This window comes from Amphiura filiformis, chromosome 12, assembly GCF_039555335.1.
Source record: "Amphiura filiformis chromosome 12, Afil_fr2py, whole genome shotgun sequence".
NCBI lineage: Eukaryota > Metazoa > Echinodermata > Ophiuroidea > Amphilepidida > Amphiuridae > Amphiura > Amphiura filiformis.
In genome coordinates, this window is record NC_092639.1 from 16,469,063 (window position 1) to 16,484,968 (window position 15,906).

Here is a 15,906-nt window from a genome sequence, read left to right on the forward strand (position 1 = left end):
CCTTAATAAATAAAGGAAAGATTAAGCAAGGAAGTATGGGTATATAAACTTGATTACACTACTTTTCGAGAATGGATCAATTACGGTTAAAGCAATAATGTGTGATTTGCAAAAAGAATAGATTTCTATTTAAATATTTGTTTTCACTGATCACATTATCCTCTTTTAATTTCGAGCCAAACAAATGAGGTATATAACGAAGAAAATTGCGATTTCATTCCAGCTCCAACAATGGGCTATTCCGGTTGAAATCCACACTACCCCTGTGGAAGATTTTGGAAATATCCTCCACAAAAGGAGTATGTTTTTCAAATGTAATTGGTCAGGGTTAATCATTATGATATCCATACTCCTCCTGTATTCAGTATGTCTTTACCTATATCTTCCCACAACTGGAGTGTTGCAAATGATGGAAGTTACGAAATTTTCTATTGACAACTTTTGTGTTCAAAACTCATACACCCTCTGTGGAAGACTTTAGCTAAATCTTCCACAGGGGTATTGTGGATTTTCAATGGAATGGCCCAATGCGTGTATACTACGCTCGCCGATCGTAACATGTAATACTACACGGAGCATCGCACTCGACGTGTGTACACATAAGTTGAAATCCACGGGAGATGTTAGCAAGCAGTCGATCGACGAACTCTGAATAAAACCGGGTCGACCCGGTTTTAATATAAAAAGTTAAATTTTACTGTTATTAAAGCACTTCATGCTTAGTCTTTTACGTGGTATTTTAGTACATGGGCATTATAATTATGCAAAAAGTAGAAATCCGAGTACAATTGAGGGCGTTGTTGTGAAGCAAATCACACATTATGGCTTTGCTAGAATAAATCTTTCGGGTATCAAATAATTTTTTTTAAATTCGATATACACATTTTACTGGCAAATTATTAAACATTGATATTTTGGATATTTGTGATATTTAACAGTCCTCGAAGTAAACTTTATATGTACTTAAAGTGTATGAAAAGCCGTCCATCATAATATAAAAATGATGACCTTTCGTATTGAAGACATATTCCCCCCCAAACACCTACAAATTTAGGTCTTTTTAGAAAACTTAAATTTGATTAACAGTCCTTATTTGGAACGCGGATTAAAAATAAATTATGTTAAACTGTTGTTGTTAAGGTTAGCAACTAGTTTAAACTGTTGCGATTTGGTAGTTCATAGCATCTTGCGAATGGTAGTGAGCTTTGGCAAAAATTGCATTGATCATTTCAGAGCGAGTGTGTAGAAGAATTCAAATATCACAGATATTTTTTGTAGGTCCTGTGGTTCTTGAGTTATGTTGTAAAGATGGCTGAAACAACAACACTTTTGTAAAACGTACATAACTCATTCACAATAATAAATCAAGCAAGTTCTCAAAGTATATGATTTGTAGAATGAAATTTTGCAAAGCATCGAAGTGCTATTTTCAATAATATATTGATTTAGCTGAGATTTAGATAATGAAAATTAATTTTTGGCTGCTCCGACCAACAATACCTCGTCTACCCTTAAGTGAGCTGACTTACGAACAATTTGAACGGTGGTAGGCCTACTGTTTTTAAGAAACTACTCTTGGTATGGCGTTAATTCTCAGTTGTCGTTTTTAATATTGCATACAGGGGCAGATGATCGTAGAGCAAATATGAATAAAATCTTTTGCGCGGGCATTGTTGCTGTACTTTTGATTATGGTGATAATCGGCATTGGGATTGGAGCTCGAGCATACTTTGGTAGCACTGGAAAAGGTATGTAGCGTGTCTTGTCTTTTGCATTTATTATATCACATGAAATGCTGGAAAACAGTAGGATTATTTCATCGTCGAAACAAGGAATTAAAGGAGGATTTCGTGATCCTAGCATCCTCTTTTTGTGACATTTTTCATTAGATATCCACGAAAAAAGCTTATTCCCAAAATTTCAGTTGAGTTCGATTTTGCGTTTGTGAGTTAGGCCTATACATGATTTAGTGTATTACACTACTCCATAGGCCACTGTTGTAATTTCGTTCTGGTATACCAGAACGAAATTCAAATTTGGCTACATTTTTACTAAACGAATTAATCTGCAAGAAATATTTTGTACATAAACATTATGTAGCCAGAGGTATTCCAGTGATATAAAAATCTCAACTTTTTTTTAGAAAAGTGGGGGCGGGATGAGGCTGTCGATCACGAAATGCCCTTTTAAGCCAGAAGATAAGCAGTGGCGTAGCCAGCACTTTCAGAGGGTGGGCAAAGGGGGGCACGGCAACTTTCAAGGGGGGTCGGGAGGGGGGGGGGCAAAGAAGTACAAAAAATAACCCCCTAAAAATCTTAAATACCAGGGCGGCCAGCATCCCACAAGGGGGAAAGACTTCTCACCCGGGTGGAGGCAGCTCAAGAACTGCGGAACATAGGAGTTAGCTCAAACTATACTTTTTCTGAATCCTCATATTGAGAGGAATACATTGATATGGGGTAGTGTTTTTTTAAACCCAGAATCAATAATTTTGACATTTGAGCCGTGCATAAGCGGCCATATTTTAGGGAAAATGGCATTTTTCCTTTTTTCTTCTTTTTTTGATATAGGCCTATCTCTACGTTACAAACACCAATGTTATGCAATATGAAAATATTTAAACCAAACTAAAATTAACATAAGCACACCACTTGAGGTGACAATCTAGTGTTTTGTTTGTTTGTTTGTTTGTTTTAGCAAGTGAAGTCACCAATGCTGGAAATACTTCTGCTACTAAGCATCTCTCAACTGAAGGTAATAGCTTACAACTTAGGCCAAAAAAAATAACAAGTGTGTTTCCTGTAGCGCGCGCATTTCGTTTTTGACGGCTTTTTGCGCATTTTTTTTTTTTTTTTCACTTTTGAAAAAAAAGAAGAAAAAACCCGGAAAAAATCGCAGCAAATAATATAAAACACTAATACTGGAGTAAACATTTACACATCACACAACAACCGAGCTTAGTGAAAAACTACTGGAGAAAACATCACACATTTTTTAAATACTTTTTTAACCTGCAGGTTGAAAGGGGATCATAAATATTCTTGAATATGAAGAAATATTTTTTGTGTGTGTGTCGGAGAGACCCACTGCAAATTTCCATTCCAAAAAAAAAAAAAAAAGGGTTTTTTTTCATTTGAAGACGTGGATTATAAAAAAAAATAAAAAACCGCATTTCGCATTTGACTTTTTTGACCTGCTACAGGAAACAAACATGTTTTTTTTGGCCTTATTTCTGTAAGATAATGTTCGTGGTGAAGAGGGTGTGAATTAATTAAAATAATCACTATTAGGGGCTGTGCAATAATTATGAGCCGGTGGGATAAAATTTCCAAACGGCTCACCAAAAATCGCTTTCCCCCGTCCCAGCCCGCCAAAAATCGCTTGGCAAAAAATCTTTGGTCCCTCCCCCTTTGCACATGTCTATAGATACATGTTAAGATCAGGACAATTTGCATATGTAAGTGTTTCCGTACTGTTTTCATAAGCCTTTTTAGAGCGTTTTATTTGAAAGGCGTCCCCATACAGTGGGGTAGCCAGGTGGCAAAGGGGGGAAGCTACCCCCCTGTGAGAAGTCTTGCCCCTTCCGTCCCCCTGTAGGATGCTGGCCGCCCTCTTTTTAGCCCATATTTTTACCATTTTTGTCAAAGTTTGCCCCTCCCCTTGAAAGTTGCCCTGCCACGCCCACACCCTCTGGAAAGTGCTGGCCCTATATGAATGTGTGCCAAAAATCACATTCACCCCTATCGGTTTCTAACAATTACTTCTACCTCTTTCGGCTCGCCAAAAATTTCTTACCCCCTCCCACCAGGGCTCATAATTATTGCACAGCCCCTTAATGTTTCTTGATATTCTATGGATCTCGTTATGGATGGACAATGCCTTATTTGCTTAGGTACGTTTTTGGCATGAAAGTGATGTATATTTCACTCAAATTCATTGTCAAATACTTTGAGAGGGATACCAATAAGGCCTAAAAAAGAAAATTGTTTGATTGGCGTAACATAAAAAATAAATTAGGGTAGGTCGGTCGGGATTTTTTTTTTTTCAATTTTTTTTTTTACTTTTTAAGCTGTAAATTTCGTTTGATAAAGGCTTTGGAACTTTTGTTAATCTTTCTTTTTTTTTTTTAATTTAATTTTTTTTTTGAAAAAAAAGAAGAAAAAAAAGTCAGGATCGGGCCTACTTTTAGGGTCGGTCGGGTTACGCCAATCAAACAATTTTCTTTTTTAGGCCTAATTGAACACCTTATCCTATTATTTAACTTTTGTTTCAAAATTACCTCGTGTGTGTCAGATTTATTTGTCTCAATATTTGAGTGCAAACACCGCTATAGGTCAGGCTCCCCTTCGACACATTTGATTTTCGCACGAGTTTTCCATTTCAGTGGTTTAGAGAAAATAGCTAAATAGCCATTCACATGCAGTCAGCATATAATAGAATTGCTTATTATACAGCCTTTCCGTCCAAGGTCGGAATTACCAGAGCATGAGCTTCGTCATATAACTTAAAGATGTGGATCTCCAAAGGTTTTTCCTTTGTATGTATACTTATTGTATGTAGGAACTGAGATAGGATAAAATTGAAACCCTTCTTAAGGGACCTGGAATGAGCGTTTTGAGCGTTTCGACAGTATTTTTTGTGGGACATGAGAGCATATCAGACATATCGAATTGCATTCTGAATACGAAGAATGTCTTTCTAATATCAAATAATTTTCATTTTTTGAAATTCACGATATAATACAAATTTTATGACAAATTATTAAAATTTGACATTATTCACATTTTTGCTATATAACACTACAGTCCTCGAAGTAAATTTTATAAATCTAATGATATATTCTTAAAGTGTATGTAGCTGGGAGGAAAAGCCGACGATCAATTGAAAATTTTGACCTTTCATATTGAAGATATGGATTTTTTCCCAAAAATACCTAATGTTTTTGGTGTTTTGGGAAAAAATCCATATCTTCAATACGAAAGGTCAAATTTTTCAATTGATCGTCGGCTTTTCATCCCACCTACATACACTTTAAGTTTTATAAAGTTTACTTCGAGTACTGTTAAATATCAAAAATATCAATTTTTAATCATTTGCCATAAAATGTGCATTACATTGCGAATTTCAAAAAATCAAAATTAATTGATATCATCAGGACATTCTTCGTATTCAGAATGCAATTCGATATGTCTGATGTGCTCTAATGTCCCAAAATACTGTCCAAACGTTCATACCCCATCCCTTAAAGGCCCTTTCAGTGATTTCACAGGAACATTAAAAAAAATGGAAATTTGTCAGAGTTGCTTAGAAATTAAGAATAAGTCTACAGAATTTCATTAAACCACTTTTCCCTGAATACATCGACAAATTAGTCAAAAACAGAAGTTTTAGAAAGGTTTTCTACTTCAACTCAGATCGACTCGAGAAAATCGAGATTTTCGTACAGTGCGCCACCAATCGACTGGAAAAACTTCCTAGTCCAGTGTTTCTAACACGGGGAAGTAGAGTCTAAATTGATTTAAAACAGACGCTTAATTTTTGTAGTAGAAGACAAAATAAGCAATTAAAGGTCACCGAGGCAAACTAACGGTCAATTCAAATATGAAAAACAGTTAAAATTGTGTATTTTGTTTAAAATAGTATCTACTGATGTAATAAGTAGTAGAAACAATACGCAACGCGTGTTGGTACGGTGGAGAGTGAGCTTCTTTCGATCTCGAGTCGGACTTTTTGTACTGTCAGTATCAAAAGTCCAGATTCATGTAAATGCTTTATTTTGTCTAAAATACACGGCTTTCGACCGAACCACTAGCAGGCTATGTTAGCACATCTATGCCAATTACAAAGGTACCAAAATCTGAATTTTGATGATTTTTACGATCGTCCGGATGAGCAAATCACTGAATGGGCCTTTAATGATTCAGATCACTTTTACAAAGTAATTCTCAGTCACCCTGAGAATAACGATTTTCTATAGTTTTCATCAAGATATATTTAATAATGGAAAGGGAAAGGTTAAAGTACGGTATATAATGCTCAAGGTAAATAATTGTAGAGAGAAGAACTGGAAATATGATAAAAAATATAATCGCAGATATTAGACAATGAATGTATAGGCCTACCCATGATATTAATTATGAAATGAAAGAATGTAGGAGGAGATAGTTTAATCATTACATAACTTTTCCCAGAATCTCAAAGACACATGATTATACAGCAGTGGACGCCGTTCACCAGTATTTCTAAAAGGCTGCTAGAATAAGAAAACTTTTAATGCTATTTTCTTGCACATGCTGAGGAAGCCTGATTACCTTTTTAAAATAGCCGAGTGGGAGGGTTTTCAATGAAATATTTTTTGTGTAAAAACTGAAGCATCATAATGTATAAAAATATTTGAATATTAACTGTACATCATATATAACGATTCGTGATACCCAATGGTTCTAAAGTTTATGTGGTTTAGAAAGCAGAGAATTTTATTTCAATTTTACATACGCCAACATATTTTCTGAATTTAGTGGAAATTAACACTGAATTGATGGTGAAAATTTTTAGGTAGGTCCCCACTAAAAATTAATGTTTCGTCTTTATGGGAATCTAATCTCCAATATCTGGAAGAAACTTTTGGGGACCTACGTGGACTTCTCCTATAAATTGCAAAAATCCAGACCGTGTATACACGAAAAATGGTAGGCTCCATTATACTGACACATGTATCTACCAAAAAACGTTTCAAAACGTAAAAAGCGGCCAAAGTTTAAAAAATCTTTCCTGTGTGGCTTTTCACCCTTTTTTAAACTTGGTCCCATTTAGTAAAGTAGTATTAACATGAAGAATGAGTCCAAATTTTTACATGCAACAATGTACTCTTATAGGTTTAAGACTGTTCGAAAGCGGTGCAATATGACGCAGGCTACCGTATGTATTATCAAAAACATTTCAAGGTTTATGTTTTATTATATTGCGTGATCATAAAGAGTAGTAGAGTATTATACTTAGCAAATTGACTGTGTGTCAACCTGCTACATATAGGCCCTACATCTGTACATAAGGCGCAGAATCGCACATGACGATGAAGAATTTAACAAAGTGAGTATTTGCTACAAAATACATTATAACGTCTATACGGAAAAAAACTTCAATTACGCACGAACATTAATTCATTTGCTCTACAAAATAAACATTGACAACTAAGAAAACCAACAAGTAGCCTATAGATGACTTCGTATGGGTCTTTAAAACTTTCATAAATGGGACCAAGTTTAAAAAGGGTGAAAAGCCACACAGGAAAGATTTTTAAACTTTGGCCGCTTTTTACGTTTTGAAACGTTTTTTGGTAGATATTAATTCTTTTTTTGAGGTAAAAAATATTGCGCGCTAAGTGGTTCTTTGTAGCCATGCGAGGTGAACTAGTTGGATATCCATATGTTGCGGTTAATGGTGCTTTGTAGCCCTGCAAGGCAAACTAGTTGGATATCCATATTTCGGGGTGAGTGGTTTTTGAAGCTCCGAGGGCAAACTAGTTGGATATCCATATTTCGCGGTTAGCGGTTCTTTGTAGCCCTGCGAGGCAAACGAGTTGGTTATCCATATTTCGCGGTTAGCGGTTCTTTGTAGCCCTGCGGGGCAAACTAGTTGGATATCCATATTTCGCAGTTTGTGGTTCTAGTGGTTTTAACGACCCGTAACCACCCAAGTCAGCTGCATACCGCATCCAGCTATTTTAATTATCAAAATACTAGTTTTTTAATGCTATGGAGTAACAGAATTATTAAAAAAATTAATAGCTGAACCCAATAGTTCAGCCAAGGACTGGAAACGACATATTGATGACTTTATATAGAGTGTATTCAATAAACCCAAGGCGGAACGAGAGTTGCTAAGTAACCGCTATCCGAACCATAAACACACATGCATGATCAGACAACGAGTATTCAATTTCCTTATAGCATCCCACGTTGTACACACGTCAGTCGAATTTGGCGGTGTTGGTTTGTTAGCCCTCCAAGTTATAACATCGTTCACTTTGTGTTGAACATTGTATGTGGGCCTCGCTGTAATAACATAAAGATCAGTATGATCAGTGTGGTATCACAGAGCAGACCCTTGAGAGGGTCTGCTCATTTGGCTCATTTGCATGGCAGTCGAACTCGCCATTGTATTTGATCATTTGTGTATGGAGAGCAATGGCGACCCGTCATTGTATTTGTTCATGTGTGTATGGAGAGCCACTCTTGGAGCCCATGGGACTTAGGCTAGGTCCTCAGGTAGAGTCAGACGCTGTATGTACTAGAAACGCCCATTCTTGATTCTGCGTTCATTCAATGTTAGCATTAAATTTGTATTGCCCGGCGGCCCCGCGTAATGGAAAAACCTGAATTTGTTACATAAAAAGAAATGAAAATTAAAAAAAGCAAGGTTCCACCTGAGTACATATTAAATTGGTGTAGAAATTGTTTTCAAATATATATATGAATTTAGACAAACATACGGGATATAATGAACCTTTGAGACATGACGCCATGATGACATGATTTTATTAGTCGTTTTGTATATCATAATACCAGTATTTGTAATTTTATATTATATAGAACTAATATTTTAGTTTATGTCATAAATGCGCAGTTCATATGCACAGACGATTACTAATCTTCAAGACTTCAAGTTACTAAGCAGGTAATAGGTGCTGGCCTTGTCCTATTGTACTTGTTCATTTGTGTATGGAGAGCTCACTGACCTGTTAATAGAGGTCAATGGGATAGCTTCTTTATGGGGCACTTCTCCATCGGTTTCAGGGCGCAGTTCATTGAACTCAGCGGGATTCTATTGCAAGTGCTTTTATATTATTACAAAACGGATCGTGGTTATTGCCTCGACAAATCTAATACATAATTCATACCAGGGATTAATAAATCCAGGGGTGCGGACATTTCATTGGTCGCAAACCACCGGGATTCGATACAAGTTTGCGTTGTAAATGAATGCGTGAATAAGAGTGTCATCCCCTTGGCGCGATATTTGATTTCTGAAAATACTCAAGTTGCCGTTCAAAATGCCTAAAATCATCAAGATATTGCAATACTGTCTAAAGTGATGTAAAATTGTGGCAAATTTGTATGATTTATCGCACATAATTTCTGCGTAGCGTGGAGAATCATTTACATAGGATTTTGGAGAAAAAATGTGATAATTTTAGGGAAATATAGAATGGCGGAAGAAACAAATAAAACATTTTCCTGGAATGTGTAGACCATACTCTTTCTGTTCCTATTGATTTGGATACTGAAATAATTCTTAAAATGAAGCTGTTGGGTGATTTATGTTGGCGTTTCTAGAGTGTGTCATTATTGGCAAACATCTAGGGATATTGTTGAGAGGGCACTCGATTCACGAGATTTCTTTTGCAAGAACGCCAAAATAGCACGAATTTTGTTGGTTTGCGACTGAAGAGTGTCCGCACTATAGATTTCTGCCATGCAAATTAGCTAGTGTCAGTGGGTAAGAAAGTGGCATCTTTTGAATCGTTAAGACAAGCCACATAATCTTATGTAAAACTCTGCTGGGTGTTTCGATCATGTATTATGCGTGTTTGGTCAAGTGAGGGTAATTTGTAAAGCATCAACTTGTGAACAAGTCATAGAGGGTTTGATCATGTATACAATTAAGTCTGATATATTTTCGATGGAATATATATTTTCACTTGAAAAGTTAGTAGTTTTCCGAATTGCAATTTCTGAATATTATATAAAAGGTGAGAATAAGACTATAAATGTAAGAGTATGGGATAATTTTGATTGTTAATAAATGCGAAACGCCGGCGGTAGACCTCAGCAATATCAGGGATTGCCGCGATTCTTGCAGTAGCTTTTATGAATAGAATACAATAGTGGATACAATAGCGGATACAATAGCGGAACAATAGAGCTCTCTTACGGGCAAATAAACCTCGTCGCGTTTTGCTAAATTTCACTTCTTCTTTTTCATATACTAACCGTTATTTTTTTAAACTTGTGGCAAAACTTCGACCGAAGTTTTTAATATATGGAGTAGCACGTGTAGCCGCGCGGCGAGTCAAAATCGATATAATGTATTGTGCAATGTGCATGTATGAGAGACCCAATTATTGTCGGATTTCTGTATGTAGAACACGCAGTTATTAACAATTGAGCGCTATTAATAAACATTAATGTTTTTAAGCAAATAAAATTCCAAAATATGGTACGTTTTCTGTCATTGCTTGTCACATGGTAAGCCTATGTTGAATTGCGATGGATATCAACATCAACAAGTCATGTGGCCGAGCGGTCTAAGGCGTTAGGCTCATTCAGATTTCACGATAGCGGTGCGGCGTGAGTTCGAGCCCCACCTCTGCCAAACTAAATTTCCCTTAAAAAAATCATATTATGTTAGGGAAATGTGGCTGGGAGAATTAATGTATGACGAAGAGTGGTGTGCATATCTCCATAAAGCTGCTGTATCTTGAGTGAACTTGAGGCAATCATACACACAGGAGATACGTCTTTGTGTCGCTGAACCACCAATTAACTTCGTTTGTTTCTGTCCCCAGTAGTCTACCACCTTTTTTTCGCTTTTCTGAATCCGGGATATGTTGAATAAGGCTAAGCAGTTACGTATAGAACATTTCCTGTGGATCGTATACTATATTCGCTACTCAAAGAACATATCCAGTAAAATGTAAATAAAACGTCTTTTTATAATTCGTGGAACCGAGACTAAGATATGGATTTTTTTCCCAAAAGACCTAATTTTGTTTTGGTGTTTTGGGAAAAAAATCCAGTCTTCAATACGAAAGGTCAAAATTTTCAATTGATCGTCGGCTTTTCATCCCACCTACATACACTTTAAGTATAAATCATCAGATTTATAAAGTTATAAAGTTTACTTCGAGTAGGCCTACTGTTAAATATCAAAAATATCAATTTTTAATCATTTGCAATGTGTATTGTATTGCGAATTTCAAAAAATCAAAATTATTTGATATCAGAAGGACATTCTTCGTATTCAGAATGCAATTCGATATGCCCCGGGTCTGATGTGCTCTAATGTCCCACAATAAGTACTGTCCAAACGTTCATACCCCATCCTTTAAACGAGCAAAGAATATTGAATTGAAGAAAACTGAATTTGTTCGACAAAATTATCAAATCATACTTTGATAGTTGGTCTTACGGGAATGTACTATATGAGATTATTTAACATGTAAAAGTCCAAGAATTGAGATGAAATTCAGAATCATTCAGTATTTGGTATTTTTAATCATCTATATCTTTCGTTTTTGTCGACATATGGGCAGCATGTTCCGAACGATATTATAATTTCTCAACAAGTTATCGCATATTCTGAAGATAAAAATAAATATCATCCGCCATTGAGTAATGAGCATGATCAAAATGAGGATTTAATTGATAACTCTGTATTAATATTTAGCATATGTTACAGATCACACACACATTTTATACTGTGATATTCGCTCTGGTCTTAGTGGTGCGATGGCGTTGACTAAACTTTCGCAATCGAGCACGCAGTTGAGGTGGGGGATCTGCAAAGAGAGGTCAAAACCCTCCGACAAACGGTCAACTCTTTTGGGACGGGTTCCAATTGCGGGGGTGTGGTGGGTGGTACTACTGGTATTTTGTCAAAACATTCTACAAATATATGGCCTATATTATGAAAGAGCAAAAGTAACTACATTTATGTACTAGGGGCTATTATGTACCCCCGGGTATGTACCAGGGTGCCTCCTGGCACGTTCGTGCAGTGAGAATAAAAATCCGTGCAGTGAGATTTACAAATCCGTGCTTAAAATATTTCCACTGAGCTCTCCCTCAACATGCTCAAGGGTCCATCCTATATTCTGAAAAAATCCTGGTTTGCATACATCTAAACATCCCGAAGTCAAACCTTGCCCCATCGCATAAAGGGGGAACTTTGGGATTCCCTTTTCCCTCAGAAAGGGAGGGCCCATGTACATTTTTCTTCAATAATAGGATATATTTTGCACATTGCAACGTGTTCGCACAGAAAATTTTGACCTCTTGTAAATCTACGGGCCTGAATGTGGTGCTTAATTGAAACATGCAATTAAATATATAAGTCATGCATGCAACATGGTTTAATTTCACGACTATCACGTGCCCTTAAATTAAAAGTCTGAAATATAGCAATACATTGCTTATCACTAGGATTAGGAAGTATTAAAATCGAGTACATATCTAAGATACGCATAGGTATTACTTCAGTCCAGCGGCAACAACTCGGGCAACGCGCATCATCATGGAATTATACCTCGTTTTATTCATGCTGGTGGCTTCGGCCTCGGCATACTGGGTTCCAAGTAAGTTACCGTATTTTAGTAATTATCGATGATTTAAGAAAATATATCAAAAATCCATATTTTGTATACACTCTTAGAAATATGATACTCAACTTGAGTAAAAAGGTCACAACTCAACTAATTGAGTAAAAAATATAATACCCAACATTGATAGCCCATATCAATAAATAGTACCCTTGATGTAAAGTAATATTTCTCAATATGAGCTCAATGTTGGGTACTATTTCCTCAATTTGAATATTTTTTACTCATTTTGTTGAGATGTGACCTTTTTACTCAAGTAGAGTAAAATAGTTCTAAGAGTGTATCCATCACTGCTGAATCTATAGGGGACTCATATAAGAAGTGATAAACACTAAATGGTGAAAACTGCAAATCCAAGCTGTATGGGAAAATGTATCTCAGTCTTCGCACCTTCATCATCATCATCCACCCATATATTGTCCCACTGCTCGGCAAAGGCCTCTCCTAAATTCTGCCAATTTCTTCCGTCTCCTGCAATTCCTGTCCAGGGTGCTATTCCCAAATAACTGACCAGCTCATCTCTCCATCTACCTCGAGGTCTTCCTCTATTTCTTGTTCCATATAAGGGTTGCCACTCTGTTGTGAGCTGACTCAATCGTCCATATGGTATCCTTGCTCAGAAATGTCCAGCCCACTTCCATTTAATTCTTTTTACTGTTGTAAACACATCCTTTACTCTTGTTTGTTCCCTAATCCAGACGTTCTTTTTCCGGTCTCTTGTATACCCCAGCATCATCCCTTCCCTACTTCTCTGTGTAAAGTTTCCTTTCCACATCTTTATTTAATGTCCAAGTTTCACTTCCATATGTTATGGCAGGTAAGATGCATTGATTGAAAAGCTTCCTTTTCAGACAATTTGGCATGGTTTTGTCTGTTAGTATGTCTTTGTGTCTGCTGAACGCTGCCCATCTGGCTTGCGTTTTTCTCTTTAATTCTTTTTCGACTGGTTCCCATCTGGCCAAATCTCTTATGTGTATTTGGATACCTGTTCCAGTGTTTCACTTCCAATTTCGATTTCCTTGTTATCTGCATACATGTTTGACATACCCATTGGTTTTGACACGTTCATTTTCAGCCAAGCTCCTATACTCTCATTGTTAAAATCAGTTAACATTTCTTCCAACTCGGCTGGATGATCACAATGTCATCTGTGAACCTTATATGGTTTAATTGCTTTTCATTTCCATTGATGCCTTTATCAACCCAGCAGGTCAATCTCTTTGAAGATTTCTTCTACGGTTGCCACAAACAACTTGGGTGACATGGTATCTCCCTGACGTCCTCCCCTTCTGACATAAATTGGTTCACTGTCCTTATGAAGTCTTTGTATAGCTGTGGCATTGGTATATATTTCCTAGATGGTCTTAATGTAGAGTGTGTTTATGCCTTGGTTTTCGAATGATTGGATGACTGCATTTGTTTCCACTGAATCAAAAGCTTTTTCATAATCCACAGAAGCGAGACATAAGAGCAGCTGGCATTCCCTGGATTTTTTTGTTCTGCAAGTTGATTTTCGTCCAGTTGAGTAGTCAGTCTGTTTGTGATCACTTTGGTGAAGAGTTCACGTGTGCGAGGTACTGCTAATTGTCCGGTAGTTTTTAAGATCGTTAGTGTCGCCTGTCGTATTACATGTATGTTTCTAATGCTAATTATGCATGATTCATAATTAATATTCTGTCTTTTCGTTTAGGCGCCGATGATTCGTGTGTTGGGCGATGTGATAGCCCTCTTGATGTAACAAAGCCTTGCCAGTGTAACACAGCATGTGAAAGATACGAGGACTGTTGTGCCGACTATCAATACACATGTCTAGGTATGGCATATGGGAAGGGTAACGGGGTATCTTGGGTTTTGGAAGGGTTCCCGGTCTCCCACGCACGTTACAAAAATATTAAAAGGGGGAAAAAGGAAAGAAGGATCACAGAATTGGGATACAATTATCACAACTTCCAAAAAGGCAGGAAAGGGGCGTCAAGTTTTTGTATATAGGCTTAGGTATAGACCACAGTGGGTATAGACCACTTCACATGTGACGTCATTGCCCAGTAGTATGCGCGCGAATTATGACAACTTCCATTGTTCTTTACCCCCTGCCTGTAGTGTGCGTATACATCGTAGTTTGCACAGGGCACGTGCATTTTAAATAGCCCACCACATTTCACATAGTACGAGAAAACCATTGAACAATGTAGCGATTTGTTCAAGCATATCGATAGACCAGTCCCTCGCCTTTGCTGTTAAACAATGATGTCAAGTGGTCTATAGGCATAAGCATGGCTGAGGCCTGAATGCCTATCTTGAAGGCAATGTCTATGGTTAAAAATTACATTTGATAGGGATAACGAAACTCAATCTGGTATTATAATACATAAAATACTAATTATATACATGTACAATGATATCTTACAGGAGCGGCATTTTCTTGCTACTCACAATGCGGTCGCGCCTATGATCCAGCCGATAACTGTCATTGTAATAGTTTATGTAAGCAATACGATAACTGCTGCGGAGACTACGATGCGTACTGTATAAGTAAGTAACATATAATTGGAGACATGATAATTAAAGACAGTAGTAAAGACTAGTTTGCTTATACGACATCCTGTCAACCAGACCAAAAATGTTGTACTGCGCAGGTCAGCAACTGATCACGTCGCGCCGTTGCCCTGACGTCAAACGCAAACATTTGCATAATTGCATCGCTACTTTTGATTATCAATCTTATCAAATGCTTTTTTGTTATAGAAGATAGGTCACTATATCGCCAAGCTTGAAATAAATGAAGGATTGAACTTTTGTTCACAACCATAATAAAGTTGCTAACCTGAAATTTTCGATGTTACATTACAATCTTCGCCAGCGAATGATCCAGTTCGTTGATTGGTTTGACGATTTTTGACTTCTGACGTCATAATTGGACCATAGACTCTTGATAATTTATAGTGCATCCTTGTTCTAAAAAGGCTTTAAGGTAAAAGAACATAATATCATTCTGTCCGGGGCCAAGTTGTATACATATTGACCTATTTTGTGTACAAAGAAGTGTTTTATTTTACAAATACATGGAGAGGCTATTGGGTCTCATAGCCCTTTTATTTGTAATTTGTATAAAGAACATCTCCATTGCTCTTCATCCCACATTTTTGTGGTTCAGATATGTTGACGACACTCACACCAAAGGAAAGAAACAACACGTCCCATCAGAACGTCCAGGAATACACTGATTACTTGAATTCACTCAATCCGGATATCGAATTCATCACAGAGCATCGAGATAACGGGACCCAACATTCTTGGACACTGTATCTGTCATAAAACCGAACCGCTCAACCAATATCAAGATCTATCGCAAACCCACGCATACAGACCGTACCAGTACTTGAACTTTTCATCCAAACACCCTTACAACAAAAAATGGGAGTGGTATACACTTTATTTCATCGCGCAGAGTCTGCTATTACCAGGGCCGGATTTATCATTGGGCCAGATGGGCCCGGGCCCAGAGCCCCCCAAACCCGGGCCCCCAA

General features: G+C 37.1%; 1 protein-coding gene across 2 annotated transcripts in view; it reads left to right on the forward strand.

Annotated features, from left to right (window-relative positions):
- The window catches only part of LOC140165326 (uridylate-specific endoribonuclease-like), a 28,884-nt gene that overhangs the window by 2,582 nt on the left and 10,396 nt on the right, over positions 1–15,906 (forward strand). The window contains exons 2-5 of one of the 2 annotated variants that reach the window (XM_072188658.1): positions 1,623–1,748; positions 2,698–2,754; positions 14,070–14,192; positions 14,789–14,911. In XM_072188658.1, the coding sequence (XP_072044759.1) occupies positions 1,646–1,748; positions 2,698–2,754; positions 14,070–14,192; positions 14,789–14,911 (406 nt within the window). In that variant the 5' untranslated portion in view covers positions 1,623–1,645. The remainder of the gene's footprint in view (positions 1–1,622; positions 1,749–2,697; positions 2,755–14,069; positions 14,193–14,788; positions 14,912–15,906) is intronic. The other variant, XM_072188659.1, reaches the window with a different exon arrangement.